We start from the raw sequence: 25,135 nt of genomic DNA, 5'->3' as shown, positions 1-25,135 counted from the left end.
GAGTGTGCACACCCTGTGAGAGTCCGACTTGGCCTTCTTCCTGCCACATTCAGGGCACTTGTCAAATAAAGATGGCATTTTGATAATAAAGAAGTGGGTTAACTGCCCAAAAAAAGACAGCAAATGGAAGATAAAGGCCCTAGACGTCGAATGAAATACTTAAACTATCAAAAAAGCTAAAATATTTGAAGATATACCAATAAAGGTAGAGCTCAATGCTCCAGGATCCTGCTAGCAGGAGCAGGAAAAAAGAACTGAAAGTAACTATCATGACAAAGGAATTTTGTGAAGGGGAGTTTCTCTGTGTTAAACTATAGAAAGAGTAGTTTCTTACCTGTAACTCCAGTTGTGTATTAGGGGTATCTCTGTTATAGTCATAAGCAACCCACCCTCCTCCCAAGTGGATGAAACGATAATATCCTGAATGCTACAGGCCTGGCTTTATACACCTTCAAAAAGAACTGAAAGTGACTAGCCTTTGGCTGTGCATCATGGGATACTGAGGGTCTCTGGAGGGTTCCTTAAAGGCACGATATCCATTTACAGACACATAATGGCAGCCTATGGGGCTTGTCTGTCCAACCCTTCCTCTCTTATCATGGCAAAGGATTTTTGTGAAGGTGAGTTTCTCTATGTGTGAAACTTAGCAAAATGTTTAGTCTTGTTAATTTCAGGCTGCATTATTTGTCTTTGATTCTCTCCCAAGTGTCTATGTAGGATTGCAGAAGAGAACAACTTAAGAGACTATTTCGATTACTCCAGAGTCCACGCACATGGGCGGGACTATTCACATGATTATGACTATACACAGAGATCCCCTAGTATAGAAAAGTCATTTACAACGCTAATGGCTCTTGCGAAACAGATTGCATTGCAAATGCTTGTTTCTTTTTTGCAGCCTTTGACATGGAGTGTAAACAACTGTTGGTACCAATGAGCTGACTCTAAACTTGAGAGTTTAGGCCACTCCACAGCACAAGATAGAAAAAGGGGGTTTGAGGAATTTGTACTTAGATATAAGAGCATTACCAAAGATAATCAATTTGTTCTTCTGATGGATACTTTTAACTGCAGATTCCTCACCTTAGAACAGATACCAAAGGAGTACCTTCCCAAGGAGGAGGGTCTGTGGTGTGGACTCAGACCAAAAAGTCTTGCAGGACCAAACTGCTGTCAAGGCAGTAGTTCTTTGTGAGAAAGTGTGCACTAGCGTCCACGTCACAGCCATGCACCTGTCAAGGACAAGCTTGAAGCGTGCCAATACATTGGCAGCAACCTTAGCCCTGGTTGAATGGGCTATCACAACCTTCTCGAAGCTGCTTTTTGGCCAGTATATAGGAGAACCTAATGCAGAGGACTATCCATCTCAACGTGGCCTTCTACACAGCTTTCCCTTTCTCTGCGCTAGAAGAACCCACAAGAAGTTGATCGTCCTCTTGGTGGTCCTTGGTACGATCAATGTAAAACAAAGCCCTCTGGGGGCCCAACAGACTGAGTCTCTTCTCCTCTTCTGAGGGGGAGCACACAGGCAGAGTGATGAATTGCTGCATGTAGGAGTGAGTCATAACTGGTGGTGAGAATAAAGCTCAATTCCTCACCACCAACTTGTCTGGGGAAAAAAAGGTTGGATATGGCGGGTGCATTGAAAGTGTCTGGAGTTTACTCACAAGATGAGCTGACATGAATGCAATGAGGAAGACTATCTTAAAAGCTAGGAGACGCATTGAGTAGCTATGCATTCAGTTCTGCTGGCGTACACATGAAAAATTTCAGAACCAAGCTAAGCTCCCATTGTGGCACCACAAACAGGTTGGGAGGCAGCATGTGTTCGGCCTCTAATAAATCACATCACACAAGGTGTTTTAAACTAGGTTGGCTGGTCTGGCAAGCATAAGGAGGCTAAAATGGACACCAAACATTAATGGAACCAACTGCAAGACCGTGCTGGGTCAGTGATATAACAAACAAAAGGGCTTTTGACAATTCTGCATGTAAGGGATTGGTTCTGTGGAAACCACCCAAAGCCACAATTTTGTCCCAGAACTCGGTATAAATGGATTTTGTTAAAGAAAGACTAGCAGCAAGGATGATATCCACCACTTTAGGCAGCAGATCAAACATAGTCAGTTGCTATTGTGCAGTCTCCAGACATGTAGGTGTAGATTACCCAGAAGTGGGTTAAGGATGCTGCCCTGTTGATGCGACAGAAAGTCAACACGAAGTGGTACCCTGATAGGAAGACATACACTTATGCCCAGAAGGTCTGGGTACCACACTCTCCTGATCCAAATGGAGCCACTACGATGTTATGTTATGTTAAAATTTGTTTTATATAGCGCTCAGCTACTCCGGGGAGTGTCCCAGCGCTAAAAAAAAAACAGAGCGGTACAGAACGGAGGAGCCAGACAAAGAAGAAGCTACTAGACAAATAGCCAGGATTTGAGGTTCTTCCTAAATGCCAAAAGATTGACATTAGTCCTCAAAGATAAGTTGTGCTCTGTTATTCCTGATCTACTTAAGAATTCGGGCTGGAGAAGAAGGGTTGGGAAGGTGCAATCGTCAGGTGGACCATTCCAGCTGGAATGCATCCCCCAGAACGCATTCTTGTGGAGATTTTAAGATGTAAAACCTTTGACATCGCAGGTTTAACACTGTATGTGGCAATACAATCTAGCCATAGTTCACCCCACTATTGGAAGAAACCCAGCACCATTCCTTCTTGGGATACAGAGCTACGTCCTCTGAGACCTGGATGGCATCAGTCAGACAGACAAAGGAGGGTCTACTGGAACTTCAAAATCCATTGCAGAGCCTGCATATGCCACCTTGCATAGCTGAGGATGGAAGAGGTTCCAGCCAAGAAGCCCCAGAGCTGCTTTCACTGTAATCCAAGCATGAAACATTGGGATCACATCCTGAATATTCTGGGCTGATGACGATGAATGGAAAGCCTTAAATTCTACTCAGTCCAGGATAGCCCCAATAAATAGAAGCCTCCGCGAGGGAGTCAGGTGGGACTTCGGTTTGTTGGTAGTGAACCCCAAAGATGTAAATAGATTCGCAGATATGGCAAGCCCTTCTTCAACAGCCAGTCATCGGGATATAGGAATAATGATATTCCTAACCTCCAAAGATGGCCAGCGACCATCACTGTTGTTAACACCCAAGGGGCACTGGTTTGGCCAAAAGGAAGCAGAGCAAACTGAAAACACTCTTGGCCAACTTTGAACCACAGACATGTGTGGGACTACAGGACAGGTGTATGAAAATATGCATCCTGCATATCCAGGGAGACCATCCAGAGACCCGGATCCAGTACCTCGGCCGGCCTCAGCTTTTTGAATTTGTCCTTCCGTAGAAAAGCAATCAGATGCTGATGTCCAAAATATGCCTGAGGCCCCCTTCGCTCTTCAGAACTAGGAAATAGTGAGAGTAACAACGTGGCCCGGGCAAAATTTTAACTCTGTTGGAATATTCTGAGTAATTTTGGTAAATTTGTGGAATGCTTGTGAAGTAAAATTACTGAAAATGTGATGAAATTTGGGATAAAAATTCTTACAGCACGCTGGCTGCTACTACTCCTGTTTTGTTGTATTTAGTGCAATTTCTTTACTGCAAAATGCACCCTCAGTGTATTTTGTGTAAAAAGAAAAATGCGTTAAATGCAGGGTTATGCTCCTCATGTAATTTCACATACTTTTGCAGTAATTGTGCATAATTAAGATACAGAAAATTACACAAGCTATGCCCACTATTAGCACCAACCCCCTTCTCTTTCTGAATTTGGAACCCTTTTAATGGCACTTTTAGAGAAAAGCAACAACTGCACCTTCTGTATTAGAATGGATAGGTGATTGCCTGAAATCTGCTCCAGGGCTGAATGGATAGTGATGGAGATAGAAAGAAACCGTAGAGCATAACAGCTTTGAACAATCTTTAAAGGTCATCTGGTGGAATGTGATGGATCGCCACTCTGGGAGGAAATCTAGAACCCTGCCCCCCTTCGGTTGGGCATGCACCACTACGGACCACTAAAGTTGTTTGATTGCAGGGAAAGAGGAATTGGAAGACTGATCCCCCTGATGGTCTGCATGTTGATGCCAGACCCACGCCCACTGCCTTGAAAGTACTGGGTGATGTGTTACACTGGTTGGTACGGCTGCTTCTGTCTGCATGTCAGTTATTTGGAAAAGTCTAGAATGCCATATTTCTACTGTCCTTAAATTGCTCCAAGGGGCGGAGTCTAGATGGCTGTCTCATATCTATTTTTTCACTCTCAGCCTGGACCTTCTAATTAAAGTGGTCACAGAGGACGCCACAGGTACCAACCAGAAACAGAAAACCAGGCACACATTGGAAGCATGTCAGCAGGGACAGGGGGGGGCTAGCTCGCTGCACTTAAGGTTTTCTGAGACTAGGCTGCCAACATGGTGGCTGAGACAAGATGGCACTTTGACGTAGAGGGCTGAGACACCAGAGGAAGTCTAACCGGTACCTGGAGTATGGAGATGGCTGCACCAATTGGTCTTCATTCGGATGTTGTGTGGCCCCCAAGGAAGAAGAAGGCAAAGACCTCAAGTGCCCCCTGTGCAGCGGAGCACCTCCAAGGCCTGCTAAGAGTGGAATATGTGGAGGAAGGTATCGTGGAAGGCTGCATCAGAACAGCTGTTCGAAACATCTTAACTGCCAATAGGCCTGGGATATGGTGGATGCACAGCAAAGTAATTTGAAAGCCAGACAATAAAATGTTGAGGAGAGCGGGGATAGTAGGGCCTTAGGGCTTGGAAGCCAAAGGCAATAAGAGACAGCGCTTGCGTCATGAGAGGGAAGCAAATAAAAGGACCTATGACACAAAATGTGCAGGGACTCCAATAAAGGGGGGACAAAAAGGGGTGGTGATGGACGGAGCGTCTGAACCAATCAAACACTCACACCCAGTCAAGAGATCTGGGTTTAATCCATCACCGTTCTTTAGCCCACTCTGCCACCCCCAGTTCAGACATGGCCATATGCAAATCAGTCTGACCCTGTGCCTCATGGGAACAGTCCAGCCCGAACTGCCAAGTCATGCCTTCCCTGGACCGGAAACAAGCTTCCGAGGACCGGTTTCTGGCATTTCAGCCGTCTTCAGCCCGGCTTGCTTGAATCCAGTGGCAAAGTGAGCAAGGGACTCACGCTTTGCATTGCTTTCAATTGCAACGTGGGCACATTTGGCGTTTTCCTTGCAGGAGCGAGCTTTGGCAACATCTGTTTGTAATTATCTTGCAAACAGATGGTGTCCCTGCTCGCTCCCGCAAGGGAAGCTCTGCGCGTTCGGCGCCCTTGTCTTCATTAGCATTCCTGCGGTCGCCTTGCAGACTCGACATCCTTGCGCTTTCACTTTAGTTCGCGGCCGCGCATGTTTTTTATTTCCGCCGCTCCTTGCAACTCGTGGATTCAAAGGGCTGCCCCCAGACCCAGTCTCTAAATCTCCCCTCCAGGCTTGGCTGCAAAAAGATAAGTATTCAGCAAATGTTAGACTTGCCTATAAAATATACATCCCATTTACTACATGACCAACAACAAACCAATGGAACATATACATTTCCGCTGGCTGCTCGGCTTCTGTCTCCTTTGCCCTCCGCTCTTGGTACAGCCTCACTGATTTCCACAGTAACCTCTTGACATGAGTCTTACGCCTACCCCTGATTTACAGGCGTCAGTAGTAGCCGGAAAGACTGCTTGGCACCCTCTCTCTCCCTGCTGTTCTTCAAAGATCTGCAGATCACAGGTTTATGTCCCAGCAACGTAGGTTCTGCCATCCATCCTTCGGTGATCGGTAAATTCTGTATTATTAACTTGGTAGAAGTAACACCTATTATTTACTGCGCTTATAAACAGCTGATTGCAGTAGGAAGCGCTATACGAAACGAGTTATTTCCGCTGTGCAGAGAAGATCTTGACCACATAAACAAGAATGTATTCCCTGCATATTACTGAAAAAGCAGGGGTAAGTTGAGTGACAATGAAAGGACAGCAAATAGGATATGGAAAGGGGCAGTCAGCATCAGCCACGCAGTCCTTGCCTCCAGCGAAATTGCAGGCTGGGACTCACTGTAGCTAATGACCATTCACTAGAGTGACGCCATGCCTCCAGGTGCACAAAGCACTACGAATGGACTCTGCTTGAGAGGGCACAGGGTATGATTAAAGGTGCACATTCCTTACGTCCCTAAACGCCAAATTATGAAAAGTATTCAGGCTGAGTGAGGATGAAAACATGAAACCATTCTACACTTCAAAGAGTTTTACTTTGAAGTCAGTTGGCCACAAAATAAGTCCCATGGTAAAAAAAAAGAAAAGTTTGCACACTACTAACCTGCTCAACTTCAAGCACGTCTAGTCACATGGCAAAGAGCTGCTCCTCACATGCTGTGCGTAAAAGCGTATGATGTAACCGGCCTTGTTCCTCAGTGTGTCTTAATAAAGTGAGAAAGCATGGGACAAAGCCCTCTAGGCGCACACTCTCCGCCAGCACTTTACACATTACTAACGCTCCAAAGGGGCATTTCTCCTTGTGACAGGGCTGTTCAAAGGCACTTTCCTCATGACATCTACTTAGTCTTCGGTCGAAGTATTTGTCTCAGTGTTTATCTTATCTCCCTTGTCCTGCTATGTGGCTTAGTCTCCTCTTCTCGCTGTCTCTCCCTGGGTCTCGCTCTCTTTATCTGTGCTTCTTGGCATTTCTTTCTGTCTGGCCGAGCTGTTTCATTTTCCCATCTGCTGGTCGCAGGACTATTACCCCATAGTCCTCTCACCCTGGGCACAAGGACGTGGCTGATGCTTCAGCTGATGAAATTCAAATGTGATTCTGTTTTGCTTTCAAAAATGGTTCAATCAAATTTATTCATCATCACTTTTCAATATGTTCATGTTGTCTCTTGTCGAAAGTCTTGTACCTGTTCCAGACCATCCCGGTGACTCCCCAACTAGGCGTGCTCAAAAAATTGCAAGATAGCATCAGACAATTTGTTTAGGCCGGCAAACGCCCTCGACTCTGTAGAGACCTGAACACGCGTGCTACATCGGAAGGCGGCCTAGGGGTCCCTGATCTACTCCGTTATTTCCAAGCGACACAGCTACGATATCTCTTGGAGTGGAGCAGACCCGAATCGGAAACCGAGCTATGGGCCAGATGTCATTGTGGAAAGTCCCATTCCTGAAACGCACAGACAGGCCATCGTACCTTAAAAAATCGCCCATCACGAGAACTGTGATGCAGGTGTGGGACAAGGTGGCGGTCCCGTGTGGCCTCACCACTTTTCCGTCCCCGATGACGCCTCTATTTGATAATCCGGCCTTTCCCCCGGGAATGATTCCCGGATCATTTCCGCAATGGCGGGAGTCGGAATGCAAGGCGGCAGGCGACCTCTTCGATCCTGAGGGCTTCCTGCAAATGCAGACCCTACAAGATTACTACACGCTCCCACAGATCCGTCGCTTCCAATACTTTCAGTTCAGACATTGGCTTACGGCGAGAGAAGTGCTGCCTCACGTAAGCAGACAGCTTACAACTTACGAGAAATGGCTACACACAAAAATGACAGACAAACAGGCGATCACAGACATATATAAGATGCTCAGCCCACCTCCTCCCGCTGCGCGGTCAGCGGGTCAAAAACCGATGGGAACGAGAATTGGAACGCTCCTTCACGGACAAAGAATGGCAAGACATATACTTCAGGGCCCATCACACTGCCCGGAATATAGCCAGCAAGGAATCGGCGGTAAAAATAGCATACTACTGGCACCTTACACCAGCACGACTGCATCTGAGCAACCCGCGCAGGGACCCGACATGTTGGAGGGGATGCGGCCACACAGGGACACTTACTCATATACTATGGGAGTGCGCGGAGGTGCGGGAGTACTGGGTAAGGGTGTTAAATGATATCCATAAACACTTTGAGACGGAGGTCCCCCGATTCCCAGCATATACACTTCTTGGTCTCCCCAACTCCATCACGTTTTCTCTCAAATCGCTCAGGGGGAGGCAGATGGGGTTGACTATGGGGGCTGCCACTCAACATATCCTGTCACTATGGGGCACTCAAAGGAAACCCACACACACGGGGTGGCCCCATAGACTTTGGTACATCATGGGTATGGAAAAGATACAAGCCTCCCTCACTCAGACACAAGACACATTCCTGGACACATGGCAGCCCCTGGTCTCTCTCCTTTCAGACGAATTTGCTGAAATCACATGCCCAAAGTATCTCAGGGTGCTCCGTCTACCAGACGACTTTAGGAAGGACGCAAGGACCTCAACCTGAACCTCACACTTTCTGCATGCCTCAGAACGCCTAGCAGATGCTTGCCTACCACACCGGGGGGAAGGGACACGGGAGGGACAGGGTGAGGTGGGTGTAGGGAACGGGGATTGTTGGTTGTTGATGGGATTGTTTCAGGGCATCGCAAATCAAACCGGGGCCCTCACTCGCATTCAAGGACACATTCTGTTAAGCAGCGGTGAGACTTGCCCTCCGGCAGGAGGGCGGGGAAGACAACTGAAGGCAGGAGCCCCCTCGAATTACCATAATGCCCTCTTGTCATATGTTTGCTATTCAAAACTCAATAAAAATGATTTAAACAAAAAAAAAAGGTTTTATAAAAGGCTGCCGAGTAGCCATCAGGCCCCGGGGATTTACTAAGTCTGAGGCGGGAGATGGCCGCAATTACCTCCTCCGTCCCTATATCCCTATCTAGGTGTTCTGCCTGTGCTTGAGAAAGTGAGGGTATCTGCGCTGTCTCCAGGTAAGCAAGCCAGTGAGAAGCGTCATGAGAGTCGCTCGAATATAGATTCACATAAAAGTCTTGGAAAACTTCCACTATGTCCGCGTCTTCCGACTGAAGCTCGCCCCCGGGGTCTTGAATGGCCTGTATGCCCCGACATTGTCGCGCCTCCCGCAGTTTGTGAGCCAAAAGGCGGCCACACCTATTACCCTCTGTGTAATAAGTATGGCGGAGACGAAGAGCCGAGTAAATTGTACATTGATAATTGGCCTTGTCCTGGTCTAGTGCTGCCAGTTGTTTTCTTTCAATACAGAGCTGGCGCCAGGCCCGAGAGGCTCCTGTGCGCTGGTACATTTGCTCTAATTCCCCCACCCGCTGGGTTAGTTCAGCCCTTTTTTTTGCTGCGTTCTACATTATTGGCCGCAGAAATGGCGATAAATTCCCCTCGCAGGACAGCTTTGAGGGCAGACCATTGCGTCGTCAAAGATCCAATCCAATCCAATCAGAAATTTGTATAGCGCGCTACTCACCCAGAGGGTCTCAAGGCGCTTAGGGAAGAGGAGTTCGCTCCTGATCGAATAACCAGGTCTTGAGTTGCTTCCTGAAGGAGAGGTGGTTCTGGTACGACGAAGGTGGGTGGGGAGGGAATTCCAGGTCTTGGCCGCCAGGTAGGAGAAGGATCTTCCCCCCATGGTGGCTCTTCGGATGCGTGGAATCGCGGCTAGGGCTTGGTTGGAAGATCGCAGTTGGCGAGTGGGGATGTAGAAGGTCAGGCGGTTGTTAAGGTATCTGGGTCCTAGATCGAGGAGGGCCTTGTGTGCGTGAGTGAGGAGACGGAAGGGGATTCTCTTGCTGACGGGGAGCCAGTGCAGGTCTCTCAGGTGTCCGGTTATGTGGTTGTGTCGAGGTATGTCCAGGATGAGTCGTGCGGAGGCGTTCTGAATGCGTTGAAGTCTTTTCTGCAGTTTGGCTGTGGTTCCAGTGTAGAGGGTGTTTACGTAGTCCAGTCGGCTGGTGACAAGTGCTTGGGTGGCCGTCTTCCTTGTTTCGATGGGAATCCATCTGAAGATCTTCCGGAGCATGTGTAGGATGTTAAAACAAGATGATGAGACGGCGATGACTTGTTTGGTCATCGAGAGGGAGGAGTCTAGGATGAAGCCCAGGTTGCGTGCATGGTCCGTTGGTTTGGGTGCGCTGCCTAGGGCCGGGGGCCACCAGGAGTCGTCCCAGGCAGAGGGGGATGATCCCAGGATGAGGACTTCCGTCTTGTCTGAGTTCAGTTTTAGGCGGCTGTTCTTCATCCACTCGGCTACTTCTTTCATCCCTTCGTGTAGGTTGGTTCTGGCGGTGGTTGGGTCTTTGGTGAGGGAGAGGATCAACTGGGTGTCGTCGGTGTAGGAGATGATGTTGAGGTTGTGTTGGCTTGCGATGGACGCTAGGGGGCTCATGTAGACGTTGAAGAGGGTGGGGCTGAGCGATGATCCTTGTGGTACGCCGCAGATGACTTCGGTGGCCTCTGATCTGAACGGGGGGAGGCGGACTCTCTGTCTTCTTCCGGCGAGGAACGAGATGATCCACTCCAATGCTTTATCTTGTATCCCGACGTTGTTGAGGCGTTGTACTAGGGTGCGGTGGAAGACCGTGTCGAACGCAGCGGAGAGGTCCAGGAGGATGAGGGCGGCTGTTTCCCCATTGTCAAGCAGGGTTCGGATGTCGTCTGTGGCTGCGATGAGGGCGGTTTCGGTGCTGTGGTTGGCTCAGAAGCCGGACTGTGAGGGGTCGAGGGAACCGTTAGACTCGAGGAAGGCGGCGAGCTGACTGTTGACGGTCTTCTCTATGACTTTTGCGGGGAATGGGAGGAGCGAGATGGGGTGATAGTTCTTAAGTTCGGTGGGGTCTGCTGAAGGTTTCTTCAGGAGGGCGCTGAGCTTGGGATGCTTCCAGCTTTCCGGGAAGGTAGCGGTGTTGAAGGAGCAGTTGATGATGTCCCGGAGTTGGGGTGCGATGACGGAGTCGGCCTTGTTGAAGATGTGGTGGGGGCATGGGTCGGTTGGCGATCCGGAGTGGATGGTGTTCATCGTGCGGATGGTGTCTTTGGTGCTGATCGGGGTCCAGGCGAGGAGGGTGGTGGTGGGAGGTTTCGGTTCTGTGGTTGGGGGGAATGGTCTGATCGCCGAAGCTGTTGTGTATGTCTGCGATCTTGCTGTGGAAGAACGAGGCGAGGGAGTCGCAGAGGTCTTCTGAGGGAGTGATGTCGTTGTTGCCGGCGCTGGGGTTGGTGAGCTCTTTGACGATGCTGAAGAGTTCCTTGCTGTTGTGGGCATTGTTGTCTAGTCGATCCTTGAATGCTGATTCCTTGGTGGTGCGGATCAGTTGGTGGTGTTTGCGGGTGGCGTGCTTGAGAGTGGTCATGTTGTCTGTCTTTGGGTTTCTTCGCCAGGCTTTCTCGAGGGTTCGGCAGTTCTTCTTGGAGTTCTTGAGGTCGTCGTTGAACCAGGAGGCTTTTTTGCTTCCTGGCTTGTTGGGGTGCTTTTGCAGGGGTGCTAGGTCATCAGCGCAGTTGGTGATCCACTGTGCGAGGTTGTTAGCTGCTTGATTGGGGTTCGTTGATCTGGCAGGAAGTTTCTGGTTCAGTGATGTGGTGAGCTGGTCGGTGGTAATTTTGTTCCAGCATCTGCGGGGGACGTGTTGTGGTGGGTCGTGGTCTTTCTGAAGCTGAAGTGGATGCAGCTGTGGTCTGTCCAGTGGAGTCCCGTGGAGTGGTTGAAGGAGATGTGCTTGCTGGAGGAGAAGATTGGGTCGAGCGTTTGTCCGGCGTAGTGGGTGGGGGTGTTCACCAGTTATTTGAGTCCGAGATTGGCGAAGTTGTCCAGCAGGGTGGTGGTGTTGTTGTCGTTGTTATTCTCCAGGTGGAATTTGAGGTCCCCTAGGAGAATATAATCATCGGAGGTGAGGGCGTGTGGGCTGACAAAGTCAGCGATGTCTTCGCTGAATTGTGTGCGGGGTCCAGGGGATCTGTAAATGAGGGTGGTCTTGGGGTCGGTGTGTATCTGGAAGTGAAGGTGTTCGGCGGCTGTGAGGGTGTTGTCGGGGCTACCCGTGATGCGGATGGTGTTCTTGTGGACGATGGCGATGCCTCCTCCTGTTTGGTTGATGCGGTCCCTTCGGATGATCTTGTATCCGTCCGGGATGGCTATGGCGATGGCGATGTCGGGCGCTGATGAGGCGTTCATCCAGGTTTCCGTGAGGAAGGCGACGTCCGGAGTTGTGGTGTCGAGTAGGTTCCATAGTTCAATGGCGTGTCTGTGGACCGAGCGGGTGTTGAGCAGGATGCACTTCAGGTGGTTGTTGTTGGAGCTCTGCTTGGCGTGTGTGGATGCGGTGTTGGTCCTGATGCAGCAGAACTTGCAGGATTGGCAGGTGAAGGGTCCGTGGGTGCGTCCTGGGGCGGCTCGGTTGCAGTCGGGGAGTCGGCCGGTGTTGAGGGCAGTGAGGGTGGCGGCGTCGTACGTTTGGCGGGTGGGATGGTTTCTGCGAGGGCCAGGGGGTCTTGCGCTGGGCGCGGTCCAGGCGCGGACGGGCGCAGACGGGCTTACCTTTGGCGCGCCGGCTTCGCGTACGTGACTCTGCCATAGGTGGGGAGTGGAGGGGGGCGGAGCGAGGGAGGAGCAGCTGGGAGGCGGGAGCGGGTATGGCGAGTGGGGAGGGGATCGGTCCGGAGATCCTTGATGGAACGGGGGTGGGGCCGCGGGGGAGCAGCGGCGGGGAGCGGGGTGGAGAGACGGGCACAACAAAATAATGGCAGACGAGTTCGGGGGCACAACCAAGGAGGTCACTGGCACAAAAACAATGAATTTCAATTATTGCTGGCACAGACAAGATCGGGGGCACAACGGAGGAGGTCACTGGCACAAAAACAATGAAATGCAGGAGATGCAAAGCAGATACGATACCAGGCACCACAAGGCACACTAAGGAGGGCCGCGCGGCGGGTGGAGCGACCAGTTCTGACCAGGTCAGGTCGGTCACAGCTCCTCGCCTCGCGGGACTTGCCTTATGTTGTTAGTGGGAGGGAGGAGCAGCTGGGAGGCGGGAGCAGGGTGGCGAGTGGGGAGGGGATCGGTCCGGAGATGCTGGAGGAAACGGGGGTGGGGCCGCGGGGGAGCAGCAGCAGGGAGCGGGGTGGAGAGATGGGCACAACAAAATAATGGCAGATGAGATCGGGGGCACAACCAAGGAGGTCACTGGCACAAAAACAGTCACATGCACAAAAACAATGAAATTCAATTATTGCTGGCACAAACGAGATCGGGGGCACAATGGAGGAGGTCACTGGCACAAAAACTGTCTTGATTTGAGTGACCGAAGACGCGTGATGTAGTAGTGTGTCGCGCAAGCGCTAGTATCTCTGCGGCTGTCGGACGTGTGGGAAGTGAAAGGTGGCCACAACCGGAGAGTGATCAGAGAGGGATGCGGTGAGGATCTCAGTGTGTATCGCAAGCGCCTGTAAGGGGGTGGAGCTAAGGAGATAATCCAGTCTGGCATATGTTTAGTAGTACATATACGTCTGAGTATGAGGGTGACAGTGGCGCCACATGTCGGAGAGCCCTAGATCGCGGAGTCGATCTAGGTCGGTTTGAGAAAGAGCTCCAACTTGGGTTGTGCGTTGACAGAGCGGTCAGTGACGTTGTCGAAGACCATGTTTAAGTCCCCCCCTAGTAGCAAGTAACGTTCAGAGTTGGCTGTCGCCTCTGTGAGTGCTGTATGAAGAAATCACCCTTAGCCTTTGTTGGGGGCATAAATAGAACCCACTATGGAGGGAATCCCCGCCACCTGGAACCGGTATGTGAGTAAGCGGCCTTTAATCTCTGCCTCTCTCTGGAGGACCTTACCCTGGAAAGAGCGAGAAACAAGTATAGCAACCCCGGATGATTTAGTGAAATTAGAAGAAAATAGTTGCGTGGGGAATGCCCTGGACCTCAATCTGTGATGATCTTTGGGGGCAAGGTGGGTCTCCTGCAGAAGGCAGAAATCAGCCTGTGAGTGAGGACCGCTCTGCGCTTGATCGGGTTGTTGAGACTCCGGACATTGAGGGTGAGAATTTTAAGTGATGTTGGAGTCATGGGACATGTAGAGGGAGGGCAGGCTGGGATAAGGTCCGGAAGGGCCTCTCAAGAGCTCCTGGTTACAAGGGGGAAAACCAGGTTCAAAAGCGCTGCAATCTGATACCTGAAAGGGAATGAAAAGTGGACAAGGGGAACAATACCCAAGAAAAAACCCTGCAAAACCCGCACCAAAGAATAACCCCACCCTCCCTAGCCCAAAAACACCCTGAGCAAAAACAGTTTGAGAATATGGTCCATCGTCCCAAGATGACTGGTGTAACAACCAGTTGGGGTCCATGGCGAGATCAATGGGATGGGGATCTCACCGTAAGACCCCACCCCGAACCAGCAAGGAAGCGACAGGATGGTTCAAAAGAGAAGGGGAAAAAGGCGTAGTAGGTTCAGGCCCATCACTGGTCCCCAGAGCCCTCTCCCGTGAGGGCCTCGGTCGCTGCCGCAAGTGCTTCCTGCTGGCTACGGGCAATTTCCGAGGCGGGCGGTCTTCGAGGGCGCCGTCTCCTACCCTGACAATGCCATCCTGATGGAGAGATCTCTGGCCTGGATCCCGGCCCGTCGGATTCTTCTTCCTCACTCGGTGGGGCCAACCCCAGCAGTCGGCATGCGTCTATTAAAGAGCGCAGTTGGTGGAGTTTACGGTTAATCTGAAAATTAGGCTGTGAGCGACCAAAGATGTCTTTCTGGGGTTTCGTTTTGTTGGTCATGGCTTTGGGCATGCTAAATCAGCCCCCAAGTACACAATGGAGCAGTGTCAGAGAGTCGGGAGACTCCCAGTGGAGTGCGGGTCTTCCAACCGGCGGCTGTCGTCTCCCTGGAAGAGTTAGTGTCGACAGAGACACAGGTGTGGAGGCCCTGCCTATCGCAGCAGCATTGAAGTCCGGGGCCAGTAAAAGGGCACTCTCAGATTTGGTGTCGTATAGATTCTCCTGTCAATGATGGCCACCGGGAGAACTCTAAGCCCACACGTGGAGGCAAAGGCCAAGTTCTCTTCTTTCAGTGAGGTGCAAGCCGGGGTGTTCACTCCCCAGGCCACAGAAGGTCCCCCTCGTTGGTGTCGGGGCCCGGGGCAGCCACTCCCAGGCCCGGAAGCTAGACGTGGTCATGGGACATGTAGAGGGAGGGCAGGCTGGGATAAGGTCCGGAAGGGCCTCTCAAGAGCTCCTGGTTACAAAGGGGAAAACCAGGTTCAAAAGCGCTGCAATCTGATACCTGAAAGGGAATGAAAAGTGGACAAGGGGAACAATACCCAAGAAAAAACCCTGCAAAACCCGCACCAAAGAATAACCCCACCCTCCCTAGCCCAAAAACACCCTGAGCAAAAACAGTTTGAGAATATGGTCCATCGTCCCAAGATGACTGGTGTAACAACCAGTTGGGGTCCATGGCGAGATCAATGGGATGGGGATCTCACCGTAAGACCCCACCCCGAACCAGCAAGGAAGCGACAGGATGGTTCAAAAGAGAAGGGGAAAAAGGCGTAGTAGGTTCAGGCCCATCACTGGTCCCCAGAGCCCTCTCCCGTGAGGGCCTCGGTCGCTGCCGCAAGTGCTTCCTGCTGGCTACGGGCAATTTCCGAGGCGGGCGGTCTTCGAGGGCGCCGTCTCCTACCCTGACAATGCCATCCTGATGGAGAGATCTCTGGCCTGGATCCCGGCCCGTCGGATTCTTCTTCCTCACTCGGTGGGGCCAACCCCAGCAGTCGGCATGCGTCTATTAAAGAGCGCAGTTGGTGGAGTTTACGGTTAATCTGAAAATTAGGCTGTGAGCGACCAAAGATGTCTTTCTGGGGTTTCGTTTTGTTGGTCATGGCTTTGGGCATGCTAAATCAGCCCCCAAGTACACAATGGAGCAGTGTCAGAGAGTCGGGAGACTCCCAGTGGAGTGCGGGTCTTCCAACCGGCGGCTGTCGTCTCCCTGGAAGAGTTAGTGTCGACAGAGACACAGGTGTGGAGGCCCTGCCTATCGCAGCAGCATTGAAGTCCGGGGCCAGTAAAAGGGCACTCTCAGATTTGGTGTCGTATAGATTCTCCTGTCAATGATGGCCACCGGGAGAACTCTAAGCCCACACGTGGAGGCAAAGGCCAAGTTCTCTTCTTTCAGTGAGGTGCAAGCCGGGGTGTTCACTCCCCAGGCCACAGAAGGTCCCCCTCGTTGGTGTCGGGGCCCGGGGCAGCCACTCCCAGGCCCGGAAGCTAGACGTGGTCTCAGTTGTCCTCCCCAGCGGTTATGAGGTGTATGCCCCCGGTAAGCCGCCGTTTCACCTGCTGCTTGGCCACATAGTGCAGGACTGTGGTGGGTGCTCCGCCTACAGTGGGCCGGGGATCTGCGCGGCTCAGTCAGATGGCAAAGACCGGGCCGCAGCAGCACTCGACCCGCGCCCCGGGGCGAGCTCGGCAGGGCCGCCGCAGTAGGGCAGCCGGTTGCTCCGCAGTTGACCAGCCCGAGTATCACCAGCCGCTCCAGAAGTCTATCGCGTGGCCCACCGGCCGCCAAACCGGTATCGCTGTGGGCGTGAGGGGGGGGGGGTTCTGGCCTTGACAGTCCGCAATGCGGAGCGCCGCGTTGTCAGGGCCTCTCAAAATCGGAGAGGCCGGAGCCGCCTCCTGGCCTTTCCTCGTTGCCGCCGGCAGCCACTCTCTCCATACAGGGCACCTAATGGTTCCGTAGGGGCCCCCGCCTCGTTATCAGCGAACCTCAGGCCATGAAATGCCCCAAAAGGGCCGTGCTGTGCCGGTTCAGGAGGCGGTGGGCAGGAGCTCAGGAGAACGCGTCCTACCTTGCCGCCATCTTGGCCATGCCCTCTGGACCTCTGGTTTAAAGCCAGAACACCTAAGCCATGCATGACATCTGAGTAGCAAGCTGTTGTGAACATCACTAGCAAATGTACCTGCGCATCCAGATAGAGCTATTGGTGATGGCTTGACCTTCTGTAACAATTTGTTGGCCTCATTTGCGGTGTACCTCAGAGAGGTTTTGTGAGAGTTCCTCCATCTCATCCCAATGGGCTCTGTCATAGCGTGCTAGACGAGCTCAGGAATTGGTAGTGTGCCAAAGATTGGCTTCCTGTGCAGCGACTCTCTTCCCTGTTGTATGCATTCTCTTTTCCTTTTCAGGAGGCGGTGTATTCTCAGTAACCTGGCTGATTGCTCTCTAACGAGCTGTAGTAGCAACTATAGCGTTGGGTGGAACTTGACCCCTGATAAAAAAAAGGGTCAGAAGGGGACCACTTGAATTTTTTGTCCACCAGTGGGGTGATAACCTGAGCATGGACTGGCTCTTTAAAAATATCCTCAGCATGCCTCATCATGCTGAGAAGAATGGGTAAATGGGTGTCTTTAGGGGTGGAAGAAAGGGTGTGAAACAAAAAAGTCCTGTTCTCTGGAGTCTTTGTGGAGCTCAACATTGTGGAAAGCAGCCGCCCTAGCAATTACGTGCTGAAAAGAAGTGGCATCTTCTGGAGGAGATGGACAAGCAAGCTATAAATCAGGATCATTGGGTGTAAGGGGGTCAAGTGTCATATGCATCCCATGGGTCATGATCCCCATAAGGCCTGTGTAACCCCACCATCATCTGTAACTGGTGACCCTGGAGGTGATGCATCAAGTGGGTCAGGGTGTGGAGAGGTAGGAGGGGAAGGAGGGGCTGGTGATGGTGGTGGAGGAAGAGGTAGTGGTAGAGGAGGAGGCTGGTGTGTATGACTGGTGGTATTGTCCTTCATCTTTTTCTTCTGGGGGATGGGGCTGTCTAAAGCCTTCTAGAAGGATCATCTTTTCTTTGGTGCTGGAGAAGCAAGCACCTGTCCTGTACCTTCATGGATCAGAATCGCCCATGGTTGAATGTTCATTTTCTTGAGAATGGGATCGTCCAAAGACATGGAAGCCGATGAAGAATACGAGGGTTTCAAATCCATAATTTTTGGTACAGAGGCTTTTAGTATAGACCCAAGTTTTTTTGCTCGGAACGGAAATAGATGTGGTTGGGTGCCGGCCGGAACCTGAAGGACAGTCTCAGTCAGAAGAGATCGATCGCGAAGGCCTGGCCTCGGTATCAGTTTTCGGTGCCGGGCTGGAGGGCGGGGCATCTGAAACATTCTTTCGGATCCAACCATGGCCCGGAGGCAGTGCCGGTCCAGCGACCTCTGAATGAGGATGTTTTACGGTCTGCTTGGGTAATGGAGCAGGGGTTATAGTATTCACTCTGACCGGATGGAAAACTACTAATTTCCATGGTCGATCTCCACGTCGGAGCTGGAGCTTTCATCAGGGGAGAACCCCTGGTGTTCTTCCTCCAAAGCTGGCTCCTTCTGGGTGTGCTTCTCACCTAAAATGTCAGGAGTGTCAAACCGGCGGACACAAGACATTTCTGTTCCACACAAACTTCGATCCCTAAGAGTCTTCCTGGACCGAAAGGACTTACATGCATTGCAGTCGGCCTCACGATGGTTTAGCGAAAGACAAGCTGCACATAAGGTGAGGATCGGTGTGCGGATATTTTGCAGGACAACGCGGGCAAAATCTGAAAGGTGTGCATTCCATCAGCAAGTCAGCTTAGATGGAAAGGAGTGCATGTGGGAGTAGGCCCAAGACGGGCAGCGCCCTGAAGGGCAATCGTTCAGATCCTGAATAAACTAAATTCGAGAGGAGCGCAGAAGTGAGAAGCGCAATCTAAAAAATACAGTCAAAGACAGTAAAAGAACCGAAGGATCAAGTCGCAACATGGAGCAGAGGCACACATGTCTGAACCCGACTGTGGAGAGAAAACAATCTAACAAAGGAGTCGATGCCCATGGGCAGTTTCACTGTGTGGAGGAGTCTCTTGGTTTTGTGACTCGAAAGTCTTCTTTGAAGAAAAACAACATGCGCAACTCTGGACCGACCACTAAATGGCAGGAGTATGCAGAGCATGTATATCTACAGCCCCACATGCCATCAAACATAAATTTATGTTGTGCACTTTTAATAAAAGAGGATCTTGTCAAAAAGTAGATAAGATCTGCATTACACGGTATCCACCTTACTTATGTGGTTAAGGTACAAGAAAAAAGCTGCTCCTTTTAATAAAAAAACACAGAAGGAATGAGGCAAGAATAGTCATATGTTTTAGGGTTCACACATGGCTAGGTATAATATTTTGAACACACCAATCCCGGCTTATCAGATGCCTTAGCAGCTATCATACGTGAAACGCTGCTCTGCGATCATCCTAAATATTCTCAAAAGAGATTATTTTATTTGTGCCTAATAAACCTACTTTCCAGGCGCTATATTTAAAACAATATTAGTAAACTGGGCAGGAAATTAACCCATCAGGAAACCAAAACCTTCATCGAAATGTGATGGTTCAATCAGAATGTAACGCTACAAAACAAAACCACAACCCCTGAAAGACCACTACATCATTATGCAAAAGCAACTACAGACAAGTACAGAATACTTAAAAGCAACTATCTATCAGAAAGTAAAGAAATAATGAAGTCTGTCTATATGGCTGGCTCACCTACTGACCCAGACAACCCGAAACATATTCAAAAACACCCTCCTGGCATTGCCTGCCATGATTCCAGCCAGAGCTATCATCAGCTTATCTCTCTCAACTGGAGAGTCCCCATCAACCTAAATAACTCCTACATCAAGCCAATACTGAAAAATCAAGTCTTTGGACTGGATGACTCTAACCAAGCAGAGTACAGGTCAAAGTCAAAAGCAAGTGGAGCATTCCTAGGGAGGATCACCAAGAAGGTAGCATTCAAATAAATCTCAGTTTTCTTTGAGCCTCCTCCTCTCTCACAGACTGGTTTCTGGTACAAGATCAACATTAGGAGCAAACTGGAAAGACTTCAAGAACACAGAAGACTCCAATGGTTTAGCTGCTCTCTCATCTTCCTCCACCTGTATTAGCATTTAACATCCCTGACAAATAACTACTTCTCCAAAGTGCTCAATGGCACCGGAATCAAAGGTGCTACTCTTTAGTGGTTTAAGATCCATCCATAAGAAAGAGTCCAAATCATCACCCTCTCCCCTTTCTGCGTACCATCATTGTCCACCAAAGTAGGTCTTGCAAAAGTAAAAATTATTGATCCCTTATAGATTAGTATTTACGTTTCACTCTTCCTGAAATCAACAATTTCATGCTTACTTAGTACAAAGGCAAAGGCAAAGGGTCATATTAATGGGAAACCATGAGATCTTGATTCGTCAGGACACCAACCGGTAAGGAAAAGACACTTGGAAGCTATACAATCACCTGTAGTTCAACTTCTCATATAGAGTGGAACTTCCATAAGAAGCTTAGAAAATATGCCCCCATCACCACCTGGCCTCGTTAAATAAGACACCAGAAAAAACTCTACACAAGTAAAGACTATTGGTGTAACCATGAATTTCAACGTTTTGCTCCAGCCACAAGTTAATCAAGTCATCAGTCTGGATTCTGCAATATGAGAGTCTTAACAAAGATCTTTCATCACACTGGACTCTCCCAAAGGGGATGGCATTGAGAGCCTCTGCTATGCCAATTATCTCTTTTTTTGGGCTCCCAAGACACCCGAGCAGCAAACTACAATAGATCATGAATGCTGCAATAAGTCAAATGGTAAATTGAGCAGGTTTGACCACATCACCGCGGCCCTCAAAGCATTACCTCTACTTCTAGTGGCTGGGTGATTCTCACTTAAAGGTCCCTACAACATGCACCTGACGATCCAGGACCAGGACCCCAGTGCTATAACCAAAGGGGGGGATCTCAGATCCAGCCAGACTCAATTTCTGATCATCCCATCTTTTAGGAAAACTTGATTGGGTACTTTTCGTTGTCTGTACCGGCATGCAAGTTCTGGAATACACTTTCAAAGTAAATAAGGACAAACAACCAACTGAAATTTACAAAAATATAGAGTCTTCACTATACCCTTAAACAATGCCAAATGGATGGAACCCACAAGAACACTTTCATTTGTAGATGTAAGCAGTAGCTACTATCAACCCACAAGAACACATTGATTTGTAGACTATCCTACACTTCTTCACTACATTTCTCATGCAACTCTGAGCTGTGGCGTGTCTACTACAAACACAGGGGGGTGCTCTTCCAATCCTTGTGTATGACACAAAGACATGTCCTTAACAATCAACATTGCAACCATTCATAATGACATGATACTTGCACACCCAAAAAGGTCTTTGGGACTTGCAAGGGGTAAGAAAGCATTATAAATCCCAATGCAATTTTAATAGAACTGGGATAATGGTAAGTGAAAATGCCCTTCCACCAAGAGCAGGAATAGATCAAAGTGCTGTTTTACTCCTCCTGTCTTTTTTCCTTCCAGTACACACTATGAAATACTACCCCTCCTACAGGAGAACTGTTAACCCCTTCAGTGCCTACAATTATTATTTCCCATTCTTTCTACACTGTTACTTTCGCGCTACCATTTTAAACTACGTTATTAAAGCAGCACTTCCACAGCCTCAGTTACCACATGCGCTGCATATATATATATATATATATATATATATATATATATATATATATATATATATATATATATAAAAAAAAATAATCGGGGTCTCGGTGGGTGGGGGCCATGTCAGTAAATGGTTACTGTCAGCAAAGACTCCCTGGTGACTGCCCAATTGAATAAAATCAGAGGAGACGTCTCAAGAATGATAGAAAGAGTTGTGCCTCTAAAATGCAACCTGTCCATTGCCTCTATCTCATGCCCACCAAAATCCCCACCCAGACTCTGGTGCACACGGATGAGGAGTTCCATCACAAACATACATGTGCAGACACTCCTGCTATGCAGTCATTCTTTGGTGCATATATGACCTTGGTGGAGCTCCTTCTTATAGTATTAACAGTGTACTTGCTAAAAAATGGATGAGCGCCCTGTGAGATGTTAAATCCTTCTTTCCAGTGCACTATGTAATCTAAAGGTCTGTCACCTCTCATTGTATGCCATGAAATTCATAACCCTTTCAGTGCAGAATGGTAAACTGTGCCAGACTAGACTACTCTTACCCCTTTCAATGGAAACTGTTACTCTTTCCCCTTCAATAACATACTGTGTTACTCCTCCCTTGTAGTGTCCACTTATTCTCTCTGGCTTTCCAGTGCATTTTGGTACTCTGCTTACCAAAGCACACTAAGCTACTCTCTCTTTTTCACGGCATCCTGTCGCTCTCTCTCATTACACTATAGGATTTTAATCTCTTATGGTTGTTTGTACATTGTACTTTATTCCCTTTCAGTGATCGCTGTTCTGGTCTCACGTCTGATCGTGCTTAATGCATACATATCTCACCTTCCAATACACACTATACAACTCCCCCAGGCAGTGCAGACTGCCCTACTCTCTCCTTTTCGGAGCTCACTGTGCGACTGTCCCCTTCCACTCACAAATCTGTTATTCTGTTACACTGCAGATTATGCACACTTCCACTGTCCCTCCTGCCAAAAGCACTATGCTAGTGTCCCCACCCCAGCATCCACAGCAGGTGTCTCTCTGCTCATGCTCACCCCCACATTCAGAATGGTATGCACGTTCATAATGCATGATGTGAGGAAATAAACTATTGTGGCAGTGAAATATTTATTTAAGCTGGATCTGAACGTGCTGCCCCCCTCATTTCCTCCTTACCTGGACCGTTAGCCACTTTCATTCGGGCTGCGTAAAACAAAAGGGAATAAAAAGTCAGATGTTCAGGAAATAAAAGCTGAAAGACAATCTGCGCAATAGTACAGCTGTGCATCCGACTCACCTAGCTGTGCCGAAACATTAACTGAAAGCAAACAGAAAGTGAAGTCCAAATAGGCGCCATATGATCAACTTATTTATTTAAAAGCAGATAGACATACCAAGTTTTCTATTCAACTGCTCTTTGGAAATAAAGAAGAAAAGTGTCAGGGCTGGTCAGCTGTAAAGACCTTCAGAATTACTTCACATAACTGATCCCTTCAGAGGAATCTAGTTGCGTCCTCTGTCACGCCACCAGAGAGCTTTCCTCTTTGCAGCTCCAGAAAGAAAACTGACAACTATGGGGCCAATTACAAGTGGTGGGGTTGTAGACCAAGCTAGTGCCGCAATCAGAATTACCAACACCAGAAAGTAGTACCGTTCCTTTTCTAAGACATCATGAGTTTTCACACATGAAAGGGGAATATTATGGGGGAAGCAGTGTTTTCGTGCATGGATGTGCGCCATAAATACAAGGACAGCTGTAATCATGTTTCAGTCACGCATAAAAAGGAGTTCCCAGCCCACTTAGAATCGTGTACTCTAAAGAGACCTATTTTTGTTCATGGAGTATTTTTCAATACCGGCTACAGTCCGCAACGCCCATAGGGCTCAGAGGGCTTCAGCCTTCCCCCCGTCGTGTGCGTCAGCCTGGGCTGAGGCAACTTACCCGGGATACACATACAGTTCTTGAGCTGCTGTGGGCTGGCTGCTCTGGCGTCTTATCACTGCCGCACCTGAGTATTTCACAGGTCTTTAGAAGACCATTTACGTGATAACGAGGGTTTGTTGTTTTTTGTTTTCACACTTCCTAGAACCCCTGCATCTCCACTCTGCCAGTTCCTTAAAGTTGCCAATTACTTTTGCTGCCATAGTGTGAGAAGGCATTTCCTGAGAAGTAACCTCAATCTTTGTTTTTTTTGCAGGTTTATACAGCTCAAACTCCACCCGAAGGTATTAAGGCACTTGGCATGAACACCAGTTACATTATTGCAGCCCAATGGCAGGGCACATTGCTGGAAGTATTACCCCCCCCCCCCCCCCCCCCCCCCCCGAAATATGGCTCTAGTTGCGCCCCCGCCTGGCAATACATTGTAAAGGTGCTTATGCTCTACGAGAGGTACTGTCCCATGCTTCTTATAATGACTGTATCTTACAGTATGCTTGCTATTCATTTTATGTGACTGTATTATTGATAAATACAATTCTTATGAAACTGTCCTTGTGTAAAGAGCTCTGCTACACCTTGGGTCCAGCTTGTGCTGTAACGAAACTGCCAATACATAATTATTAAATTGCTTTTTTAACATTGCTTGCTACACAGCGCATGGGGGAAGACAGCAGCTGATACATAATTCATGAAACAATTCTGATGACAGTATTCATAGTAAATGTCTTAGCGTTGTCCTCAGTCACACGGGCAAACCAAATAAAAGAGACAAAATTAGGCGATGTAGTTGCATCTTTGCTTTCATGTTCAAAATACTGGAATGGGTCTAAGATAGAGGGGACGGAAAACAGAAAAAGTGAGGGAACGAGACAGAAAGAGGATGGCGAAATAAAAAATAAATGAGTTGGGGAAAGACAGATAAAGATGAGAAAGAGGAGAAAAGGAGAGCAAAATATTGGGTTGGATTCCCAGAATATGGGCAGAAAAAAGAGAGACAGAGATAGAAACTGAATTAGAAACACAAGATACATGGGCATAGATAAACAAGTTACATATCTCTGTGGATACTTTACATAAGCAGACTTCACCTCCAAATACTCCTCAGGTGCCAGACTGGATCTAGAATTGTTTCAGGCAATGGTTTCATGCGCTACTAGGTGGTGCCATTGTGTCACATGCTGTTCCTGTACTGCCCTGAATGTGAGAGAGGCTTTCACAGGTGTTTCTGGAGATGTACAAACCTCTCATTGATATGCCCTTTGATGGCTCCCGTCTTTCTGGTTACACATCTGATTTTAACCTGCAGCGTTTTAAGGTCGGTAGACCCATGACGCACTCCTGGGTCTGTTGACCCCTCGGCCAGGACGACTGATGCTGGAATCTGGGGATCATGGTTCAATCGCCGGCGGCAGATTAGCCAAGCACCATGTGACTCTGGGCAATAGCTTGCTTAATCTTCCCGACGGCCTCCAGTGCCTGGAGACCCTTACGGGCTATTGTTCGAGCTTAACAAATGTGGATTAGTATTATTATTTTCGGTCCAGATTGGGATCTTGTGATATATGAACAATTGATCAGTTGAATGTGAAATACAACATTTCAATTTGAAACGGAATTATATGAAATAAACACGAGAAATTTTCAATGGAAACCTAATGGTAATGTTTTATTGAAAACAAACGTTGGATTGCATTTTAGAACACCTGACCAATATCGCAGCTGCGATCTCGATTTAAAGCAGCGCCCAGAGGGTCGCCCCTTAATTGTAAAGGGCGCATTGGTGATTGTTCAGTCCAGAGAATATAAATGCTACTGCAGAGAGTTTTGGTC

General features: G+C 49.0%; 1 protein-coding gene across 3 annotated transcripts in view; it reads right to left on the bottom strand.

The window, feature by feature from the left end:
• Positions 1 to 25,135, bottom strand: part of LOC147703669 (butyrophilin subfamily 1 member A1-like) — a 349,015-nt gene that overhangs the window by 30,852 nt on the left and 293,028 nt on the right. For all 3 annotated transcript variants that reach the window (XM_086932015.1, XM_086932013.1, XM_086932014.1), the window contains exon 9: positions 22,540 to 22,566. In XM_086932015.1, coding sequence (XP_086788141.1) covers positions 22,540 to 22,566 — 27 coding nt within the window. The remainder of the gene's footprint in view (positions 1 to 22,539; positions 22,567 to 25,135) is intronic.

Source organism: Lissotriton vulgaris, chromosome 7 (assembly GCF_964263255.1).
Source record: "Lissotriton vulgaris chromosome 7, aLisVul1.2, whole genome shotgun sequence".
Taxonomy (NCBI): Eukaryota; Metazoa; Chordata; class Amphibia; order Caudata; family Salamandridae; genus Lissotriton; species Lissotriton vulgaris.
The sequence above is the reverse complement of the archived record's forward strand: the minus strand, read 5'-3'. Positions and strand labels throughout refer to the sequence as shown.